This window comes from Leishmania martiniquensis, chromosome 27 (genome assembly GCF_017916325.1).
Source record: "Leishmania martiniquensis isolate LSCM1 chromosome 27, whole genome shotgun sequence".
NCBI lineage: Eukaryota > Euglenozoa > Kinetoplastea > Trypanosomatida > Trypanosomatidae > Leishmania > Leishmania martiniquensis.
The window spans coordinates 982085-1004266 of NC_090162.1; the positions used below are offsets into that span (position 1 = coordinate 982085).

Here is a 22182-nt window from a genome sequence, read left to right on the forward strand (position 1 = left end):
GCGGCCACGCGCCGTCCAGCCCACCTGGGGGCACCCCCAGCCCCAAGCGCTACCAGCCCCCGCGTTGAAGGTCGCCTCGCAGAGGTCCCCCCGCCGTCCCGTGCGGCATGTGGCGCATCCCTCGGCGCGGCGCAGGCTCCAAACTCCAGTGGGCAGTCAGCGCTGGGCGCGGTGCGCTCAGGCCACCCCACAGCTCTGCCTGCCACACGCGTGGCGCGGGCATGCTCCCGGTCGCAGGCCACGGCGGCGCGACGCCATGCAGGGCCTGGCCACCGACATCTGTGGTGACAACTCGCCTAGACCTGGTGACGTCGCAGCCACTTGACCCTGTCAGCGCCAGAGGCGCTTCGGTGTTGGCAGGGAGGAGGGGGGGCTGCGTGACTCTCGCAGAGGGCGGGTGGCGCTGGACCCCTGAGGTACCACACGCACTAAGGCGTGTTCTTCGTCATGGACGAGAACCACTACGAAAGAATGCACTCAGTCGGTGGGGCAAAATACACGATGGACAGGGCGAGAGCGAGTCAAGTGCTGAAAAACCGTGAAGAGGGCAGGGAGAGAGAGAGGGGGGGGGAGAGTACCGCGAGGGGTGAGAGGAAGAAGCAGTGGTGATAAGAGTGTCTCATGTACATTGTGCTGAACGCGGAGGCCATGCTGAGCGATGCCGAAACGCGCGGCAGGTATGCAGGTGCAAGCGGAAAAAAATGTGCCTTTCGCATAAGAGACGGGAGAGAGTGGAAGAAGAAGGGAAAAAAGGGGAGCTGCGTTCCGGGCCTTGCTCCATTACCTACTTCCCGCGGATTCCTCGTTCTCCTCTTGTGTGAGCTGTCAGCGCCAGCCCACGCGAGGCCTCCCTAGCCGATGGAGGAAGAGGAAGGAAAATGAACCAAAAGGATGTGCATACAGCATCACGGTGTCAGAAGCCGAGTGCAGGGGGGAACGAGTGAGCAAAAACGGCCAAGACGCACGCAACTCGGTGTTGCTCTCGTCTTTCGGAGTCTACCGAAACGGTTGGACGCACGCTACGGGGAGGAAGTTCATGCGAAGAGGCAGAAGAAGGGAAGGACCAATTGGGGAGAAGAGATGTGCTTGTGCCACTATCAAGCACATCGACTCATCAGGCATTTCATGCCAAGCCCATCTGACCTTCACTCACCACCCACCAACCCTAGCTAGGTGGGCCACACGATGTGGCGAGAACCCTTCAGGCTATGTAATGGCCTGAGAGGAAACGTAGAAGCGAATGAGAAACGAAGCGAAGTCTTCTTGTCACTCCTTTCCTCCGTCGCTATTGCTCTTGTATCGGGCCTCACGGTTGCGTCCCAAAGCTATGTGCCGATTCGCCCCTTTCTTCTCTTGGGGCTATCGCCCCCTGAAGTCTCTGTGATGACGCCGCCCCAACAGCACGCTGCAGACAACAAAATCCGCCTCCCATCACTGAAGGCACAAACGCCACCTCCGCCACCTCAAGCAGCGCGTGTGCACGAAAAACGTAGAGGCGGCGGCGGACAGGCAAGAGGAAGAGAACATACGCCTCGCTATCCCTCGGTCTATGGCATCCCATGCATACACACACACACACGCATAAATGCCATGGCCGCCTCGATCTCGATGCACTCCAGCGCACCTGCCTGATGGATGTATCTTCCTACGTCGTATTCACGCTCATCAGAACCCGAAGGTCGCACCTACGGTGCTACGGCGCTTTGCGACGCGCGTACGAGGGCTCGTCGGCGAGACCGTGGAACAGGTCAAACTCCTCCGACGACTCACGTATCCCCTCCTGATCAGCCTTAGCTTTTTCCGCCCGGTGGCCGCGCTTGGATGACGAGGCGCCAACGGCATCATGCAGAGTGACCCGATCCCCGCGCTCGATGTGCGTGTTCGTTCCTGGAATGGTCCAGTAGGCCTCCATGAAGGTAGCCGAGCGGCACGGCGCACGAGCGGTCTCCGGCACCTGCATCGCCTCCACAAGATGCACGCACTGCGGCGCAAGCACGGTCACGACGTTATCAAGGTGGCCTGCGAGCGTCTCTGCCTTGCTAGGGCTCAGCATCTTCGACGACAGCAAGAAGTCCAACCGGTCCATTTGTCTCGTCAGGGCGTAGATCCAGCCAATGTCACGCAGGATCTTGCGGCCACGCGGGTCGCTGCACGTCTCCGTCTCCTTCATCATGACATCAACGTAGTGCATCTCCATGAATGCTTCACCGCAGTGCACGACAGTGCGGTGGCGGAACATGACCCAATCATACCACTGATGCTCACCCCCACCCCTTCGCCGCTCTACCTCACGCGATTGCCGCAGGCGCTTCTTGAGACTGTAGTGCTTGTGGCTGAAGAAGATCAGATGGCGGCCGAGATCAGCGATGCGAGGTGAGTACAGCGGGTTCTTCAAAAAGCGGTCGAGCGCTGGAAACACCGGTTGCAGCAGACTTGTCAGCCACCATCCCCAGTGCGTTGTGCCGATGTTCTTGGTAATTGACCGAAAGGCGACCTCTCGAATCAAGGCGGAGGTGTCCAGGCCCTCTTGCCGGAGATGCACTAGAGTTACAGCAGCGGCCTTGCCTGTGCTGGCAAAAGAGCCGTGCAGGCCCATTGTATTGTCGGTGAATGTCTGTATGTTGAGCAGGTTCTCCTGTAGGAAGTGAACCGTGCCGGCGAGGCGCATGTGGTCCTCGTACGACGGCGGCAACCCGGAAGGATCCGTGAAGACGGGCAGGAGTCGCTGCCACGCAATCAGGTACACGTACGACTTCACCACCAAGCCCACGAGCGGCGACTGGATGTGCTGGAGGCCCAGAAAGGGATAGTTTCGACGATAATCGGGGCCCACTACGTACTTGTCGGCTGTGAAAGTCACCACATCGGTAAGGAGCTTCTTTGTCACGCCAACGTAAAGGGCGCCGGTAGCGATGCGGCGGCGGGTGCGCAGCACCTCTGCTGCTGGTTCGTGACCCTCCTGCCCAGGGACGTACCCCACCTTTGAATCGCATGTGATACAGTGCGGGTCGAGCAAGTAATCGCTTGGGATTCGCACATCCTCGAAATGCAGCACAGCCACGCCACAGCCAGCCATGACGGTGTTCTCGCCCGTGATCAAACGCACCGATACACCACGACGAAGCTGCCCCGGAGCACCAAGCAAGCCGTCCTCTCGAAGAGGGACCAAAAAAAGGTGTGTGCCGTTGTGCTCCTTCTTGTTGAGGGTGAGGGTGGCGCTCACCACGGCCCACTGCGCGCAAGCTGCGGCCACCACGCCGAACTTCCCCGTGCCACGAAGTATAAAACACCGCTCGTGTACGTCGTAGCGCGCCTCTGTGTTCAGAGGGGTACCCTCCGCGACAAGCTCTTGCTCAGCGATGCATCCGATAGTCGTGCCACTGTCCACTCCAGCAAGCACTGCATCCCGCACACTTTTCTTTGCGTGAGTCGCCACCAGCCCTGCAAAGGTGTAGTGCTCCGCCGCCAGTGCCGCGAGCGCCGTGCTGGCCGCGGCGAGGGTCTCGTAGTAGGACGCCAGCCGTCGCGGTGTGGAACGGACCTGCGCGAACGAGACAAATTGCTGCCGGCACAGCGACCGGAATGCCTGCAGTATCTGCGGCAGCCGCAATGCTGAGCCTTCCTCCCGCTGGGTGAAGTTCGACGGGGAAGGGGGAAGTACTTTTGCCAGCGCTACTCGCACGTCCTCCTTGAAATCGACGTCGACCCCTTCACAGATAAAGCGAAAGGTCGGCTCCTCGAAGGCAGTCTCGATCGCGTAGCTCTCACGGGTTGGATTGACCTCGAACAGGCGTGGCTCCGTGCATCGTGCAAAGTGGCGGCGAGGAGCGAGATGAGCCCACAAGTGCGTTGGAGTACCACTACCTAGGAAAAAGACGGGGCTGAAGAGCATGAGCCGCATCCTCCTCGACAGCCATCTGCACGACACTGCTGGGGAAGCACTCACGATCATGACAGACTGCCCCACTCCGGTGCTTCGCCTATGGAGCATGTTTTTTTGCAGCACGCTGGGTACGTGCGCCTGTGATCGTACGTGTCTGGGGGACAGAAGACCGAGAGAGCGACCGTCAACAATGCCCCCCCCCGTTCCTTTCTTCCCCCTCGGCCCGCCTTTGGTGGAGGAGAAAGCACAAGCGAGAGAGAGGGACGGGCCTTTTGCCGTGCTCACCGAAGTATGTGTCTGTATGGGGCTCAAGCGGTGAATTGGCCTACTGAGGAAGGAGGCAAAGAGAAAGGGGCTGGGTGAAGGGTAAGCGTCTGCAAGCAGAGGAGACTGAGCAACGGAAAGACTTGCCGAAGCCGCACAGAAGTCTCGATCGAAACCCGCCGTCACAGATGATGGGCTCGCCCTTCTCTACGGTCTCGTGTATGTTAGGAAGGGGTGTTGCACCAGTGCACTCGAGCGCTTCATCGCTTTTGTGTTTCGTAAAATAGACGTGGTCCTGAGGCGGTGAGACACGCTCCGAAACCTTCTCCCCACTTCGCGGCACTTCGGCACACAAACAAAAACAACACTCTTGCCAAGGGACACCCGCCACGGTGAGATGCATTGCTTGTGACCACGGGGACAGCTGTGCGTGTGCCTGTGCCTTCAACTCTCTTCTTATAACAGCCACACGCATTCGCTTCGCTTCTGCGCTGTCTGGTCGTTATTGTTCAGCACTCACACACACGCACACACATACAGAATCGCTTCCCCAGCGAAGGAGCAAGATGCGCCCCTAGAAGCCTTAGCGCAGCGTACGCAAATGCAAGCGAGGTCCACCCTCGCACACACGAAAATGGCCCACGCCGCCGAAAAGAAAAAGAAAAAAGGGCCGGCCTCGACCCTTACGTCCCCTCCCTAGAGCCACAGGAATACACATAGGGCATCGCATACACGCAACTGCAATGAAATGCACATGCGCGAACGTGAGTCGTAGGGGAAGAAGGGAGGGGAGGGAGCTGGTTCCTCAGAAGGTACCAGCGTATACTTCCCTGTCCGAAGACAAACTTGGCCATTCCGTGCCTGAGCGCTCTGGTGTGTGCAAGCCCCTCCACAAACCCCTCCCCCTACACACAACTATGCCCATGTGAGTAGTCAAGTGCACCCGCAGACACAGGGAGAGGGGGTAGGAGCACCTGCGCCATTCCACTGCGTTCCTTTCCAGAGGCAAGGTAGCGACTCATGATGGGCACGCGCAGAGCTGGGTAGACCCCAGCGCCGTAGAAGACACTAACACCAAAGAAAGACTGCCCTGCAAGCAGCACGGAGTGGTGGGGAAACACTTATTCCCTCGCATGCTTGCGCAAAGGCCACCTACATCATCGCAGATGCATTGTTGCCTATCATGGAGCTCTCGTCCCACAGCTCTGAGTCGCGGCACTGCCCATCGGAGAGACGAACCGCAGCCGCGGCGTACTGGCCTACGCTCCTTTCCGGCGCCACCTCCTGCGCTGGTGCAGCGCGGTGAGTCGTCTTGCGGCCGCCAATGAGGAGCACGCACTCTGCCTTCAGTGCCACTATGTTCGCGTGGAGCGGCGATGCACGGCAGCGCACAAACACTGTCCGATGGAAGATGTGCTCGATACGGCCCGTCTGTCCCTCGAGGCCGATCGGCGTCCATGGGTGCTTCTGGATGCGCACCTCCGCTCCTCGAGAAAGCGTATTTTCGCGGCAGTCCGTTGTTTGGCGTGTGTCGCGGCCTACTGCGCTCACCTGCGCGTAGGACAGCGTGCGCACATCGTTGTTTTCAGTCAGCACATCCACATCGTTTCGATTCAGGCGCACGATGCAGCCGACACAGTTTGGCTCCGTGATAGAAACAAGATCAAAAAGCTGCCACACACCCTTCGAGTGCACCGAGGTGCTCCCCAGCTTGCTTTGGTGGCAGTCGTTCGCCTCAACCTTCAGTTCTGCCCCAACAGCGGCGCGGTCTGGAAACAGCAACACGATGCTGCCCCAGGACTTGACAACGGTGCCGGACTCCCCAGCGTGTTCACCACGCTCCACGACAACGTGCGCGCCCTCGGAGAAGTGCTTCGTGCAGGCGCTAAGCTCCACTTGCACCTTGATGGGCTGCGTGCGGCCAGGAACTGTGCATGTGAGCACGGCCGTGTTCGTGTTGGTGAACACGTTTTCCACCACTCCAATAGTGTTGCGCAGCTGCCCTGTCATCACACGAACGGAGTCGCCAATGCTGATAGGCGGCACCTGCGCAGCCGCCTCCGCTACTTTAAGAGCCCGCTCGACCTTTTCGCGCTGATCATTGTAAAAGCGAGCGAGTTCCTCGGTACTGGGCTGCTCCAGCTGAGCTCCAGATACCACCATACGCGTCGAAACAGTCTTGAGGAGATAGCCTTCCCGGTCAAAGTGCAGATCGCCCCATACGTATGAGTTCTCCATTTCGCGCACCCCCACCGCCTGCCGTGGCGTGAAGAAGCGAGGTTCAAGTCGCTTCGTCGCCCTATTGAATGGCTTCTGCACAAAGTCCTCGCGAGGAACTACCTTGCATGTGATGTGGATACCATCCGGATGCAGCGCCGTCACCTGCGCAAGGTCGCCGCGATAAAAGCGCTGCCGCAGGCGTACGTAGTCGCCAACACGCACCTTCGGCGTGGACGGACGCGTCTCCATTGTCTGCAGAAGCTCCTTCGGGTCTACCACCGCGATGTTAAAGCGGAAGACGCCATCAAGGCCGTTGAGCACATTCTCGACAAAGCGCTTGCGACTTGCCTCAACGTAGATGTACTCTTTCACGTGATCCAGCGCAAAGACGGAGATGATGCCAAGGTCAACCTTTTTGCACTCATAGTTGCGCCCAACACGGTAAGCGTAGCACTTGTTCACAATACGAGTCACTAGCACACGTGACATGCGAGGCCGGCACTTGACAGCAAACACCTTCGGATCGTCCTCGCGTGGCAGAAACTGCGAGGCGAGGCGACGCGAGGACAGGTCGCCACGCGTCAGTAGTGCATCCTCATTGCCTCCGTGCCTGCGGTAGTGTCGATCAGCCTCTTCGTAGTAGCGAGCCATTTCATCCACGCTTTTCTGGTCGTCGCCTTCGTGGAAAATATATCGCTGCGGGCGACCACCGTACCCCGTGTCCTCGACCTCCTCATCACCATCCACGAAGTCTGCGTCAGACAACTCGTCGCCGTCATCGTCATCAGAGTCACCACTATCCGCAGCGTCTAGGACGTACTTGGACTTGATTCGCTCATCATCAGAGGACTCGGCATTGTGCCCCCCCTCCCGTCGACGCTTCTTGTGTTTCTTGCTCTTCTTGCGCTTATGGGGCTCTCGGGGCTTGTCGCCCTCCTGTTCTCCCACCAGGGCCTCAGCAGCCTCACTCACAGCAACCGCATTCGACGCCAGCAAGTCTGCCAGTTCGTCATAGTTGACCTCCTCTGTCATTCTATCCGCGATAAGTCAGTGTACGATTCTGCCGTTGTCCTCTTTGTATGGAGACGCGCGTCCGAGAGCGTAGGAGTGCTTGGGTCTCTGAAAGAGCAGGGAAGATCCGCTCGTCCAGATGTAGGGCAAAGATGATAGCTGCCCCAGAGCCGACGCGCTTACCAAGCTACCGTCCTTCTCGTCTGTCCACGTTCAGGAGAAGCGACACCCACCAAAAAGGAAGTAGAACACGACGCCAGGAGGTGGTGCTACGAGAGGGGAAAACAGGAAAGCGCAAAAGGGAGGGATAGGGGGGGACAAAGGAAAGGGAAGAGGTGTGAGAGGCCAAGACCGCGGCAGATGCGACAAGAGAAGCCCCCACCCCCGCACAGGCACTGTCTGTTTCCCTCCGAGTCTGCATTCATCAAGTCCTCGCCTTGTTGCCCGTTTCCTTCCTTCAAGGGCCAACCGAAACCTCGGCGAATGCACTAGACAGAGTCTGCGCCTCCAGGGCGATACATATGCGCGCGGCACTTGAGTTTTGCTCGCCGACTTCGCCTGTTTCCCTCTCTCTTTATATTTTTCCTGCCACTCAGTGCCACCTCAACGGAGGTCCCTGCGTGCCTCCCCTTCCTACTCCGAATGAAAGCAGATGGAGTCGGCAAGGAAAACATGCATTAGTGTCATTCTCACAAAGAGCAGAAAGCGACTCGTCAGTTGCCTACATGTACATTGTGCCCTGGGAAAGAAGCAGCGCCACTGTGGCGGAGCAAGGAGGTAAGAGGGGAGGTGATACGGGACGGGAGGTAACGAAGCTGCGGCCTTTCACAGCTCCACTTTCGCGACAAGTTTCCCCGCGTTACCTTTCGTAAAGATGCCGTGCCATCGCTTGCCCGTGGAGTCCACGTAGACGCCAAGCCCATGCATCTGGTTGCGGCACCACTCCCCCTCGTAATACGAGCCGTCCGCCCACATGTAGCGCCCCGTTCCGTGAAACTCGTTGCGTGCAAACTCTCCCGTGTAATAGCCACCGCTGGGAAGCCATAGAGCCCCGACTCCCTCCATCAGCCCATTGCGCCACTCCCCTTCATAACGGCTAGAAGACGAATCGTCGAGGATGCCGTAGCCGTGCATGTACGCGTTCAGCGCCGCGGGCGCTGACAAAGGTGCGGCCGTTGCCGCCGAAGCGGCACTACCTGAGGAAGCATACTTCTTTGCTGATGTAGGCGGGGAGGTCACAGGCCCCGCAGATACTGCCTCCGCAATACAGCCCTGCTTGATTCCGTACTTGCCGTCATAAACACTCCCGTCTGGGTAGCGAAACGTGTCTGCTGGCACCTCGCCCTGGTCCTCCTTTCTCTTCGGCGGCATTTTCGACCCTCTCTCGCGTCTTTCCACGGGGAAAGGGTTGATAGAGGGGCACCCACGCGCAAAGAATCAAGCGTGCGATTTTGAGGATATGATTAGAAAACTGAAGCGGAGCCCCCCAAGGAGGAATCTCGAGTCCCCCACGGTGTGACTCTGCCGAATATTATATCAAGTGAGCCGATACAAAAAAAAAGAGGAAAAGGTTTGTTGGTGAGAGTGGGAGAGAGAGGCCGGCGATGAAAAACTCATGTGAGGAAAGCAATCTCAGCCGCTGTGATGGCACCTACCATCCACCAATGCATGTCATCGCGTGTACGACGACCGCAGGAACACGAGAGAAGACGTTAACTCGAACGCGCCTCCAAAGACGTCGGCGGAATCGAAAGGTACGCCATGAGGCAAAAGAAGAAGTACAGAGTAAGGAGGAAGATTGGGGAATGAGGTAGTGACGCATGTAGTGTCGCGTCCCTTCCAAAAATGTTGTTTCTGCTCTCTCCCTCTGTTTCTCGAGGAAATGAGGCGATTGCGATCGCGTCCGCAGGAGTGCTCTGCGGCTGCCGCCACCTTGTGTCTAGGATAGTATACATGTGTGTTTGCACTCAGCGCAACCTGCAGAATGTCATATAAGTGCTTGCACGGACGCGCAGGCAGCACAGCACCACGAGCGCCGTTAAAAGGAAGTGTACCATGAATAGCAGGGAAACAAAGGGTTGAAGAAAGAGCAACACAACGCTTCGCCACAGAAGAAGGTGCAAGGCGATCGTGACTGAGTACATTCCCCGCTTAAGGAGAAAAACTATTGCCCCGATATCCGGCACCAAAACTAGCATACAGCAGGCTGCTATAATCACCTGTTCCGGCTTGTATGTTGTTAGGCTCACCGCGAGTAGCGCGATATCTGCCAAACACACCGCAAACGGCAGCAAAAAGGTCAATTGCGGTGGTGGAGGCAAGATCGTCCCTATCACCAGGGATTTCTGCCGATGCGCACGATCTCTGTGGTGTGAGGGAGCACTCGGCGGCTCAGGACAGTCTACGAAAAACAAGTCTTCAGAGCGCGGCCAGGCCTCGTCGGGCCGTGGCAGCGCGAGCGACACAACCTTCATTTTCAGCAAGGAAGGTGGCGGAATCGCAATCCTGCGTGCTATGTAGCGTGGCACGCGCGACTGATGCTGATTCACATCGCCTTTCATCCCATATAAGAGGACCGGCGCATCTGCGTTGTCGAGAGAATCACGGTGACTCCCGTCTGATGCAAAATCAACTATGGGCCCCTGTGGAACTGGTCTTTTCCGGAACGTTCCCACGACGCTCCACTCCGAGACCGCTCCCTGATCCATCGCAGGACCTTTCCAGCGAGCGTGCGCCCTTGTCTGCTTCCCCTTTGTAGCTGCTGGTGCGTGTTGGCACGCCAGTGAAAAGATGCACTTGCTTAGTAGAAGAGAACAAGGAAAAGGCAAAAAAAAAGGAACAGTCGCTGGTGACCGAGTGAAGGGCCGTTGCTTGCATGCCTCGTTTCCCTCGCTCTTTGTGTGCCGTGAAGTGGGGACAAGAGATGATAGGCAGAGCATAGGCGTGGGGCTGCTTGCCGGTATGAGCAGCAGTTTGGAATGCCGCAGAGGGGGGAAAACAGGCAAGGTAACAAGTGACAATGGAGGGGCGAATTTTGTGATGCAGCGGATGGGCTTTCAGCCCTCACACGTGAAGTTTCCGCTTTTCTGCGTTGGGCGAAGCAGCTGAGGCGACGAGCAGCACCTCACCCTCCATGAATCTGGCAATCCCTCAGGATCAGCCTCCTTCAAGGCCTCCCCAGCAGCTACCCTCTCCCACCACCACCACCACCATGCTTCCACGGTCTACACAAAAGGGAGAAGCAGTACGGCAAAAGAGAAAAGCATGCATAAGACACACGCAAGGGATGAGTTTGGTGGGTACCAAAGGGACACTCTTTTCCCCCTCCTCCATAATGGTAAGCAAGCAAGCAAGTAATGAAGCGTGCGATGCGGCTATATGCGCTGCCAGAGGGAAATAAAAACAGCCAAAGCAAGAGCAAAAAAAAAAAGAGGGAACAAGGGAAAGGAAAGCTGCACAGCCTCTACCGCACAGATTCGATGCTGTTGAACTATTCATAATCAGCAGTGCCAGCCTCGCCTTTTATCATTCCCTTTGCTTTAGTTGCTGCCTTGCTCCTATCCGCAGTAAAGCGCTGCATATGTGTGCTCCTACACATCACTCCGTAGAGAACTTGCTCTCCACCCTCTTCAAGAACAAGCTCTTGAACTGGAGAATGATTACAGTCATGTTGTCGGTGCCGTAGGAGATGGGTGTGGACGCGAGGCACGCGTTCATCAGCCGCTCACATGCTAAAGATACGTCGCCATGATCAGCAACCTCGTTGCGCACAAACTCCACCGCCTTCTCATTTGTCATCATGTCCCATATTCCATCGCACGCGACGATGACAAACTCATCAAGAGGAGTCAGCTCTGTGTGAAACACGTCTGGGATCACCGTGATGGCCATCTGCTCTGGCTTGAGGCTCATGTCCTTGAACGCATAGTCGCCAAAGGCACGGCTGAGAGATAGGATGCCGTTAACTCGTCCAGATTGAACAAACCCTCCTGCTCTCAAGATTCGCTCTCGCTCGGCAGGGTTTGTCGGCTTGTGGTCGTCGCTGAGCGCTATGGCCTCACCGTTGCGGCACAACACTGCCCGTGAATCACCGGCGTTGGCACAGTACAGATGATTTTGGATGATCAAAACACAGTTGCCTGTGCAGCCGCTCAGCTCGTTTGGCATGGCCTTGTGAAGAGCAACGTCACCTGTGCAATAGGCATCCTTCAGCGCCTTCTCAAAGCTTCCCTTTTTGAACGCCTCTGTTGACGTCAGCCAGTTGCGGATGTTCGCCGCGCACGACTGCGCAAACTTGCTACCACAGTGCCCATCAAAGACGGCAGCGATCGCGCAGTCCTCATCTCGGATGTTTCCTGGAACATTAGGAAGTGAGAGGTACACAGCATGGGCGTCCTCCATCGTACTTCGCCACCCCTGCATGCTACTCGCGCCGGCGCGTATTTTGTCGTCCTCCATCAGAATAGAGTATTTATCGCGCACAGGAGAGATGAGGATAGTTTGTGTATTGCCCTTCAGGGCACTCAACCCTTTGAGAGGCATGTTATTTTTTGCTTTTGCACACGTGCCAAGTACTGAAATGAGAAAGGTAAAATACATATGATTCTAGGCGACCTGGACGCAGAGCGCAGCGTGCTGCTCCGGCCCTCAGAAAAGGCTGCTAAGCGTGCACGCTCGCAGCGGTGACAGATTGGCTTCAAGAAAAAAGAGAAGGGCCGAACGCACGTTAGGGAGCAGACGAAGGGGAAGAGTAGATCCAGAGGCCTTTTGGGCCAACGGCAACTTTCTTTGTGAAGCCCGTAGATGTTCCGAGCGCCATCAAAGACATTTAGCCGCTACATGGCCATAGACGTCTGCCGGCAATGTGGAGGTGCACACCCTTGGGCAAGACGGTTTTTGAAGTTCCCTTTAACCCGAAAAATGAGTCCTCTTTGTTAGGTTCTTTGCGTTCGCTTTTTCTGACGAGCTCACTGAAATGCATAGCTTACCCTTCGAAAAGAGGTGAAAGTGGCCCAACTCCTCGATTGCATCGCACCACACCCACTTAATTTAACTTTGCATTCGCTAAAAGAAAAAAGGAAAAGACCAATGTGGATACTGAATGCGTCTATCACTTCTTCCCACCCTTCGCCGCGTTGAACTTGAAGAAAATGATATCGCCATCTTGCACCTCGTAGTTCCGCCCCTGCTGATGTTGCTTGCCCTCATCGCGACAGGCGGCCTCACTCTCCAGCCGGTCAAAGTCGGCCCACTCGATCACCTCTGCGCAGATGAAACCCTTCTCCATGTCAGTGTGGATCTTGCCAGCTGCCTGTGGCGCTTTGGTTCCACGCTGGATAGTCCAGCACTTTACTTCGTCAGCCCCGGCGGTGAAGTAGTGGATAAGGTTGATGATACTGTACGCAGTGCTGATGATCTTGTGGATCTGCGACTTGGTCTTCTTCTCCTCGCAGTATTTATCCACTTCCTCCGGAGGCATGGCAGCAAAGGTTGTCTCCAACTCGGCCGAAAACGGGATCATGGGCTCACCGGTGTGCTCGTCGATCCACTCTTTGAGCTTCTTCAGCCATTTGTTGCGCTGGCGCACATAGTCACCCTCAGACATGTTCACCAAGAACATGGCGGGCTTTGCAGTCAAGAGCTGAATTGTGTTGAGGAAGTCAATCTCCTTGCCGCTCCACTGGCAGCAACGCACTTGCTTGCCCCTCTCCAGCATCTCTTTCACTTTGTGCAGCGTCTCGAGGTCCCCCTTCTTTGACTTGTCCAGACCACGGTTGACAATGGGCGTCAGCTTATCGATCAGGCCATTGACACATTGCAAATCTTTCATGACGAGTTCGGAGAAGATGATTTCGAGATCGCGAATGGGGTCTAAGTCGCCCTCCACGTGCGTAATCTCAATCTCTTCAAAGACACGCACCATGTGTATGATACCATCACAGGAGCTGATGTGGGACAGAAAGTTGTTACCGAGCCCCTCACCGTTACTTGCGCCGCGCACCAGACCAGCGATATCGCAAACGTGTACTTGCGCGGGAACGATAGACGCTGGCTTATGGATACGCACCAGTTTATCGAAGCGGTCATCTGGTATGTTTATATCGGCTGTATTAGGATCAATCGTGCAGAAGGGGCGGTTCTCTGCCGGAACATCCTTCTTGGAAAGGATATTGAAGAACGTTGACTTACCCACGTTGGGAAGACCAACGATCCCGACCTTTAGGTGGCTGCCGGGACGGCCAAGCAACACAGTCTTTGACCCCTCCTTGTCTTGCTTCTTCGGTGGCATTGAGATGAGGGTGTGTAACGGATATCTATTATTGATCCTTTTTATAGTGGTGCGAAGCTGACTTGAATGGGGGGAGAAAGGTGGTTAGGAGAGGAGTAAGAGATAGTTTTTTGAGGAGTGTATAGGAAAAATGACATCAGGGAAGGGGGCGCGGTGGAATCAGATTTTGTAAACACGCTTGACGAAAGCGCGCCTTCGACTAAGGCATTCAAGAATACAGTCAGAACCTCGCTTCTTTCAAGCCCCAAGCATGTCCCCGCACAATTACCAAAAGGATCTTATGAGCGCAGCTCGCTTGCCCTTAGCTTTGAGACGTGGTAAAGTAATTTTCGATTTCATCAGAAATGGTAGCAGGCCCCGGAGGCCGGAGTGTGCGATAATCACAGAGCGATTCTCGCGTCGTCGCTGAGAGCTGCAATCAGTTCCTGGCCTTGGTGTTGAGTGTGAGTAGATGAGCAGCCACACCTCTGCCCACCAATGAGCATGCGCAGACTCTCCAGCTCTTTTTTCTTCCTCTCTATTACCAGTGTGTTTTCCTCCATTGCCTCAAGAAAAACTTCATCCTCGTCCTCCTCCGCTAGACCTCCATTGGAAAACTCAATCAGCGATCCAGAACCCCCACCTTCCTCCTGTGCAGAACGGCTCTCTCCTTTCTCTTTTAAATACGCAACTATTTCTCTGTTGCTCTTTTGTAGAAGCTCAATATGCCGCTCCATATCTTCGATTTCGAGGTGAAGAAGTTCTAAGTTCACCATTTTATCTGGTTGCACCGCTCCGCTTGTCACTCCGGTACTAGAACACCGCCGAATCATATAAACGCCTGGGAGAACCATGTCTCCCCATTCATCATCGCCTCGGCTCATAGCTACGCTGTGAAGTATTAGCAGCTGATGCGCAAAATGTGAGAAGTATGAAGAGCGTCAACTTTTCGTACTCAGAGTCGGTCGTAAGCAGAGTACAGTTAACGAGCTCAAGAGTATAGCGATGTTACAGTGCTAGCGAAATCGGCAAAGATATCATGATTAGAAGAGCGGATCCAAATCTTAGCCACGAGGATCTGCGCCGAAACCTCTGCTGTCAAACATCCAAGTCGACTGAGAGGTTGAGAACACTCTCTCATAATAAGGACTTCAAAGGGTAGCCCGTGTTTTGAATTCTTTTTCTTGTTACATTAACAGACGGCATAACTGGCATACTGTGTCGAGAGTACGCATAGCAGTTTCGTAGTTCGTCATCCATGCTGCATTTTCCATACCACAATTACCTCCGATCTCTGTACAGCTACACAGCAGAGTTGCAATAAAACTGTTGCGGAGAATGAGCGCCTCAAGGTCAGCACCGGTCTCGAGCCGCTCGACTTGACAATCTTCGTCCTTTTCTTCGAGATTCGCCGGTTCATTTGAAGCAATACATAAGGTGTGTTGCACCAATGGTATGCTTTTTGTAAGGTTCTCGAAACAGCGTCGTATATGCAGCCTAAGGGTCAGGCCGGATTGTTGCCGTGCTGTGGTTGCCCAGCATTCACACAACCTCTGACTGGGCCTTGCTCTTGTAAATAAGAGCCAGTCGCTAAAGTTCTCGAAGACTGTCCATCGAAGTGCTTTCTCCGATGCATCTACAATACTGCGCCCGAGTCGCTCAAAAAATAAGACGTTCCGCTTGATGAAAACCTCCTTCAGCCTCTTGTGAATGGGCTGCTGCACAAAAACAACACGCACATCTGATGCTGCCAAGCACGTTTCCAAGTCCTTTACCTCACAACAATCGTCGAAGCGCCTGACGCAGCATGCTCGAAAGTACTTCCTCTTTTGGATCATTCGAGTGCAGAAAACTACCACATCTTTGCTTTCTAAGCATTCGGGCAAGAAAAAATCGAAGGCCTGTGTTTGCAAACCAAGCTCATCATGAGCAGTAGCCCAAGAGCTAACGACGGTATCAAGTTTCCGAATCGTTTGGTGGGTACCCTTAGCGGAATTCAGGAAGAAACTCCCGGAGGTAAAGTTCCCATATTGCCTCTCAACAGCTTCTGGGGCATGGCTCCGTGAGCCGAGTACGCTGTTCTCAAGCTTGCCAACACCAATACAGCTCACTGGCAGCGACAATCGCCAAACTCGTCGCATGCACTCACACTCCCAGTACAGGTTGCCAGCATCTGCCATTCTTCCTACCAGTAGGCTACACAGTAGCCAGGTGCCAATGAGTTGCTCTTGTATTGTTTCCGCCTTCGCAGAGACATGTGACACAACTTTTAAGAAGGCGAGCGCAGTCGGACTCTGCCCACCCCGGCTGCATTCCAAGTGGTTGATAATGGTGCCGACGTCATCCACGAATGACCTTGACGCTGTACAGAAAACAGGCCGAGCTTGCATGCGGACACGGCAGAAGCTGCTAAGAACCAACAGCACTTCAGCGTCCATTATTCCCTGGAGCCTGGACAACTGCAGCGTATTTAGCTGCCATCAGTGAGTTGCAAGAGGCGGCGCCACGCGGAAGGTAGGGATGGTTTCTAGCATGAAGACATTTTATGAGACTGCCGCTAATTGCCAGCTTTAGCCCCAAACCAAACCCCGGTTGTATTCTGATAATGACAGAGGCGCCAACGTCTAGAACAGTTATTCCTTAAGCATCCTCATTGCTGGGGTAAGGATTGAGCGAGTTTTTGTTGTCTGATCCCAGAATCAAAGCTTTGCACGTCCTTGCGCCCTCCTCCGCACGTCGGGGATGGAGAGCACTGAGCACATCGTTTTAGCAAGAGTAGAAGGGCCGATTCTTTTCCCTGGTTTTTCTCAGAAACGCGACAAAGGGATGGCCTATAGGCACAAACACGCATCGGCCACCCCACCACCGCCGCAAAAAGGGCCCGCGACAAACCCCCAAGGGAGCCACACCCGCGTTCACCTGCCTGCCTGCGGTTCGTTCAAACAGCATAATCAGTGGCCAGCGGCGAGCCCCCCACCCCCCATTGAAAGAGGACGCCGCCACAAGAGGCCTTCCGGAAAACCGATTGGGCCCCCCACACACGGCGAAGGATCCGCCCACGAAAAAATAAAGGAATAAAAGGCTCGATCTATCCAAAATAGAGTCACATTTTTCTTCACTGAAATTGACCCTGGGCAAAGTGCGATTCCTGACCCGAAAAGAGTAAAGCGCCGAAAACAGCAAATAAAGAGCAGCCCAGCATTACCACGGCCGAAAGCAGGCACATACCAAGAAGGAAGAGCGACGCGCCACATCCCACACGGAATGGAAGGCCCAGAACCAAGCACGAACCCACCTAAAAAGAAAAATGTGCCACCCTTTTTGTTGCCAGCGATCCTTTTGCTTTCACCGCAGAAGCTCTGACTAACGGTTCGTTATTTCCGCGCCTTTCTTAGATGAGCACACAGACGAACAGTGGACCAGCAACCCAATCCCCCGGGTATAACGAGTCGACTTTCAGGAAATTCCCCAGCCTTTTCTCAACCCTTTCGCTGCCGCCACCCCCCCCCCCTACCACGCACACCCCTCTGGAAACGGACCCCACTTAGCCTAGCCCCCTTGGCCCTCTGCAGCCCAGGATTTTCCCACGACAACTGGCAAGCAATCCCGTTGCAAGGTTTCCCTGTTAATCCTTCCCTTCCCCTTTGGCACCTCAGATAAAAGGCGGCTGGGGGGAGACTGCCCGCATAGCGCCCCGCATGGCTCTTCGCCTAAACATTTGATCTTTCTCAAGGAGAAACCTTTTAGTAAACTTGAGAAATCCGCCGCCAACCTGCCCTTTGGAAAGCCCAAAAGTCTCCCCCCCACACACACACACACAACAAAGCGCCCCTGGTGCTGCCAAAATCAAGCGACCGCAACGTGGCGACGCCTAGGCCGGTAATCACTAGAGGTGTCGGCGGCCAGGCCCAGCATGAAACCGCACAGCCGCACCCTTTGCTTTGCTTCGTCGGCATTTTTTTTGCCAGGGCCCAGGCGCGGCCGAAACCGTGTGGAGCGCCATGCGCGGGTTTCCCTTTCCGGCTGCTGCGCTTTGGGGTGTGAGGCGCCGGCGCGCCCTCTTTGTGTTTCGGCTTTTCCAGGGGTCCCCGGCGCGCCCCGGGAAGATCGGCGCCCGGAACCCACAGACCCCGCGGGCGAGGCCACCGGAAAGGGGGCGAGGGCGCCCCCAACACACGCGGCCGCCCGCGCCGCGACCCCAACCCGAGGAGAAGAACGCCCGGCCCAAACAGCGAGCCTGGAGAGGGCCCGCCCGTAGCCGCGCCTTCGAGGCCCCCACGGGCATTTTCCCAGGCAAGGGGGGGTGCGCCATGAGATTTGCTAGCCTCCCCCTCATGGGGGGGGTTGTGTCACAAAGGGCCGCCCACCCCAACGGACGCCGCCGACCTCCTTTACGGAGAAGAAACCAAGCATTAAGAAAGCAAACCCAAGGCGGTTTTTTTTGCTAAAAATCATTGTTTTATACCCTGGGCGCTGCGTATCGCGGGCCGGGGGGCGCCCCTTGGCTTTTCTCCCTCTAGGGGGGGGAATAAACGGAGGACGTCCGAAAGGCCCCGAAAAACGACCCTGGCGCAAAACAAGGGCGGGATCCCGAAAAGCCCACCCCGGCCCCGGCGCGCCCCTTTGAACCTGGACACCCTAGGGGGTGCTGGGGTTGGCTGCCTCCAGCTGTTGCTGGGCACGGTGGCGCGGATACACGCTATGAAAGTTTGGGCGAAAAGAAAAGCGGCGCAGACGGTGAGACAAAAGAGGGCGGGCTCTTACCACATGGGCCGCCGCCAATCACGTTTTCACGGTATGATAAACAGACGCGAAACGTTCTCATAAAGTTTTTGGCATACAAAAATAGTGAAAAAATGACTCGCGGCACTGCTTTTCTTTTTGGAGAGCAATAAAGGCGAAACAAAGCATGCCACACAGACGGCTGCTGGCGTCTAAGTCTCTTTGAAACCCTAAAGGTTTCCACAAAAAATGCGCCACGGGGTCAACACCCCTTGCCAAAACATTTCCGCTGCAGAATTGCTTTTGATTTTGTGCCATGGGAAGCGCATCCTATAAGAGCCCTTGTGTTTTCGGCTGCCGCTGCACTAAATGCGTAAAAGGGGACTGCTTACGACTTGAAAATTGCGCTTGCCTGTTCTTTGCTTTTCTTGGCACTCATTTGCCAAAAGGAAGCGCGACCAAGCTGTTTACCACAACCTTGGCCCTAGCCAGAATGCCGGGTACCCTTACCATGCCGCCGGCGTTGACACAAATTGCAAAATGCCCCTCTTGGGTTGGGGTGGTGGCTCTTTTTCTGCAAACTCGATTGCGGCTTTTTAAAGGCGGGCAGGGCTTTTGGTACCGGGGCGGCCCTTGGCCCTCGGGGGCGTCCACGCCCCAAATGCGCCCCGCTCGCAACAGAAACCCCGCTATTCACGCGCGGCAGTTCTATAGCAGTGAAAGCAGGCGGCGCACACGGGATCGGTTTTCCAACGGCGTCTTGCAGCATAAGGCTATACCCTTCCTGTGCGCAAGTCTTTGTCGCATGGTTAATGCCTTTCTCCTCACGCGCGTGCGCGTGGCCGCCGGTTGTTGCTGTTGGTGGGGCTGTTGATGCGTTTGGGGGCGCTGTGCAATGCAAAAGTGCTTGGTGGCAGAGCGCTCGCCAAGCCCAGTGGTGGCGCCCCACTCGGAGTGCTTGGCACAAACGTTGAGGGGGACTCGGCGGGCCTTTCAAAGCCCCCATCCAGGCGCCTCGGCGCCCCCAGCGGTTCCCGGGGCACTAAATGATTGGGGTGGGGGCTCCTTGAGCGTTGGGCCATGCCCGCCGGTGGCGCGGCCTGCAGTGGCTGCGTGGGCCGCCGGGGCGTTCCGCCCAGGGTGGTTTGCCCCGCGCTTTCCCAACTCGCACAAGCCCTTCGCAAGGAAAAAAAAACGCTACTTCCCGGCCTCTGGTGCCCCATTGCCTAAAATCCGCTGGCCACACCGCTTAGGTAATATAGGCGGCAACATGTTTTCGCTCAGAGTTTAAAATCCCTAAATAAATCGCTTTTTTTTCCTACCAGCACAGCACCCCAGCCGCCGCTTTGATGTCAAAAGACCCCGCCTTCAGGGGCTTTAAAACCTGCAGGCTTTGCGTTAATTTAAATTCCCGCCAAGCTGGGGCCCCGCGTTGCTAATCCGTGCGTCATCTTTTCGAGAACTTTGTGAATGCAAAAGAAAATCGGTTGGCGAACAGTCATTGGCAGCCTTTACTTTGTAATAGGGATTTCCCCCAGGATGTACAAGTACGGGGGGGCATTTAGCAGGAAGTTCGGCATACATAGTCGCCCGTCGAAATCACACGGCCATCAGGCTTGTCGAGGTGCTAAAATCGCCCTTTCGTTGTTCTAGAAAAACGGTGCGCCGCCCTCCGCCGCTGGCGCCAGATGGGTTTAGTTTCAAACCGCCCTCCGCTACTTTGAGCAGCCGCGCGGCAATCAGACTGCGGCCTCTTGTCTCATCATTCAAACCACCCTGCCTTCTCTTATAAACCGCACATCTTCGCTACTCTGGAAATAAAAAAACGACCGTAATCAGAGCACTTGCCGCCCTCAACGCTCACCCTAATATGCTTTCTGCCGCCTACGCCTCCTTTAAATATGCATTAAATCCCCACCCAGCAAAAATTGACGTGACGATCCAAATGCCACGTAACTTTCTTTCCAGTCGCAAAGACGTTGGCCTAGCCGCCCAATTCCGAAAATGATTCCCCCTTAGTATTAAAACACCCAAAATATCTAACAAGGTACAGAAAACTTTTCAAAATGTCCCTCTCCAGATTGTTAGTGTCACCACCCGTTCTCTTAAAAGAAAAAACCACTTACTATCGCGGCTTTTCGGCGCCCCCCAAAAACCTGCGCATCGCCAGAAACACGTAAAAAACTAATTAAAGTGACACTCTAGTACTAGACATACCCGTGAAATTTTTCAAACAAAATATAAGAACAGCTGTAAGACTAACCGCACCACCCGACTCAATACAGCATAACCGCCAAACGTTCCCCTTTAATCCATGCCCGCGTCTCGATATTCCCCCTGAGGCTTAATTAATCCAGATTCCCTTTTCACGGCCCGTGCCGGCCTCCCCTTATTGCGGTCTGGTGCTCCAGTATTCGATATTCCCTTTTCGCGGCCCGTGCCGGCCTCCCCTTATTGCGGTCTGGTGCTCCAGTATTCGATATTCCCTTTTCACGGCCCGTGCCGGCCTCCCCTTATTGCGGTCTGGTGCTCCAGTATTCGATATTCCCTCTTCGCGGCCCGTGCCGGCCTCCCCTTATTGCGGTCTGGTGCTCCAGTATTCGATATTCCCTCTTCGCGGCCCGTGCCGGCCTCCCCTTATTGCGGTCTGGTGCTCCAGTATTCGATATTCCCTTTTCACGGCCCGTGCCGGCCTCCCCTTATTGCGGTCTGGTGCTCCAGTATTCGATATTCCCTTTTCACGGCCCGTGCCGGCCTCCCCTTATTGCGGTCTGGTGCTCCAGTATTCGATATTCCCTCTTCGCGGCCCGTGCCGGCCTCCCCTTATTGCGGTCTGGTGCTCCAGTATTCGATATTCCCTCTTCGCGGCCCGTGCCGGCCTCCCCTTATTGCGGTCTGGTGCTCCAGTATTCGATATTCCCTCTTCGCGGCCCGTGCCGGCCTCCCCTTATTGCGGTCTGGTGCTCCAGTATTCGATATTCCCTCTTCGCGGCCCGTGCCGGCCTCCCCTTATTGCGGTCTGGTGCTCCAGTATTCGATATTCCCTCTTCGCGGCCCGTGCCGACCTCCCCTTATTGCGGTCTGGTGCTCCAGTATTCGATATTCCCTCTTCGCGGCCCGTGCCGGCCTCCCCTTATTGCGGTCTGGTGCTCCAGTATTCGATATTCCCTCTTCGCGGCCCGTGCCGGCCTCCCCTTATTGCGGTCTGGTGCTCCAGTATTCGATATTCCCTCTTCGCGGCCCGTGCCGGCCTCCCCTTATTGCGGTCTGGTGCTCCAGTATTCGATATTCCCTCTTCGCGGCCCGTGCCGGCCTCCCCTTATTGCGGTCTGGTGCTCCAGTATTCGATATTCCCTCTTCGCGGCCCGTGCCGACCTCCCTTTATTGCGGTCTGGTGCTCCAGTATTCGATATTCCCTCTTCGCGGCCCGTGCCGGCCTCCCCTTATTGCGGTCTGGTGCTCCAGTATTCGATATTCCCTCTTCGCGGCCCGTGCCGGCCTCCCTTATTGCGGTCTGGTGCTCCAGTATTCGATATTCCTCTTCGCGGCCCGTGCCGGCCTCCCCTTATTGCGGTCTGGTGCTCCAGTATTCGATATTCCCTCTTCGCGGCCCGTGCCGGCCTCCCCTTATTGCGGTCTGGTGCTCCAGTATTCGATATTCCCTCTTCGCGGCCCGTGCCGGCCTCCCCTTATTGCGGTCTGGTGCTCCAGTATTCGATATTCCCTCTTCGCGGCCCGTGCCGGCCTCCCCTTATTGCGGTCTGGTGCTCCAGTATTCGATATTCCCTCTTCGCGGCCCGTGCCGGCCTCCCCT

The 22182-nt window shown here is 55.8% G+C and overlaps 8 protein-coding genes across 8 annotated transcripts; all 8 read right to left on the reverse strand.

Moving 5' to 3' along the window:
* Positions 1 to 1693: 1693 nt before the first annotated feature.
* On the reverse strand, positions 1694 to 3991 carry LSCM1_03583 (uncharacterized protein; the record flags this gene model as incomplete). The annotated part of the gene is made up of 1 exon (XM_067321118.1): positions 1694 to 3991. The coding sequence occupies one exon, from the start codon at positions 3989 to 3991 to the stop codon at positions 1694 to 1696; it is 2298 nt and encodes a 765-aa protein (XP_067177728.1).
* A 1308-nt stretch (positions 3992 to 5299) lies between these two features.
* Positions 5300 to 7399, reverse strand: LSCM1_03584 (uncharacterized protein; the record flags this gene model as incomplete). Its single annotated transcript, XM_067321119.1, has 1 exon — positions 5300 to 7399. The coding sequence occupies one exon, from the start codon at positions 7397 to 7399 to the stop codon at positions 5300 to 5302; it is 2100 nt and encodes a 699-aa protein (XP_067177729.1).
* Positions 7400 to 8203: 804 nt separating this feature from the next.
* Positions 8204 to 8749, reverse strand: LSCM1_03585 (uncharacterized protein; the record flags this gene model as incomplete). The annotated part of the gene is made up of 1 exon (XM_067321120.1): positions 8204 to 8749. One exon carries the CDS (start codon positions 8747 to 8749, stop codon positions 8204 to 8206), a length of 546 nt encoding a protein of 181 aa, XP_067177730.1.
* Positions 8750 to 9345: 596 nt separating this feature from the next.
* Positions 9346 to 10086, reverse strand: LSCM1_03586 (uncharacterized protein; the record flags this gene model as incomplete). Its single annotated transcript, XM_067321121.1, has 1 exon — positions 9346 to 10086. The coding sequence occupies one exon, from the start codon at positions 10084 to 10086 to the stop codon at positions 9346 to 9348; it is 741 nt and encodes a 246-aa protein (XP_067177731.1).
* Positions 10087 to 10975: 889 nt separating this feature from the next.
* On the reverse strand, positions 10976 to 11920 carry LSCM1_03587 (uncharacterized protein; the record flags this gene model as incomplete). Its single annotated transcript, XM_067321122.1, has 1 exon — positions 10976 to 11920. One exon carries the CDS (start codon positions 11918 to 11920, stop codon positions 10976 to 10978), a length of 945 nt encoding a protein of 314 aa, XP_067177732.1.
* A 568-nt stretch (positions 11921 to 12488) lies between these two features.
* On the reverse strand, positions 12489 to 13667 carry LSCM1_03588 (uncharacterized protein; the record flags this gene model as incomplete). Its single annotated transcript, XM_067321123.1, has 1 exon — positions 12489 to 13667. One exon carries the CDS (start codon positions 13665 to 13667, stop codon positions 12489 to 12491), a length of 1179 nt encoding a protein of 392 aa, XP_067177733.1.
* Positions 13668 to 14047: 380 nt separating this feature from the next.
* Positions 14048 to 14530, reverse strand: LSCM1_03589 (uncharacterized protein; the record flags this gene model as incomplete). Its single annotated transcript, XM_067321124.1, has 1 exon — positions 14048 to 14530. One exon carries the CDS (start codon positions 14528 to 14530, stop codon positions 14048 to 14050), a length of 483 nt encoding a protein of 160 aa, XP_067177734.1.
* Positions 14531 to 14833: 303 nt separating this feature from the next.
* LSCM1_03590 (uncharacterized protein) lies at positions 14834 to 16084 on the reverse strand (the record flags this gene model as incomplete). Its single annotated transcript, XM_067321125.1, has 1 exon — positions 14834 to 16084. One exon carries the CDS (start codon positions 16082 to 16084, stop codon positions 14834 to 14836), a length of 1251 nt encoding a protein of 416 aa, XP_067177735.1.
* Between the last annotated feature and the right edge of the window lie 6098 nt (positions 16085 to 22182).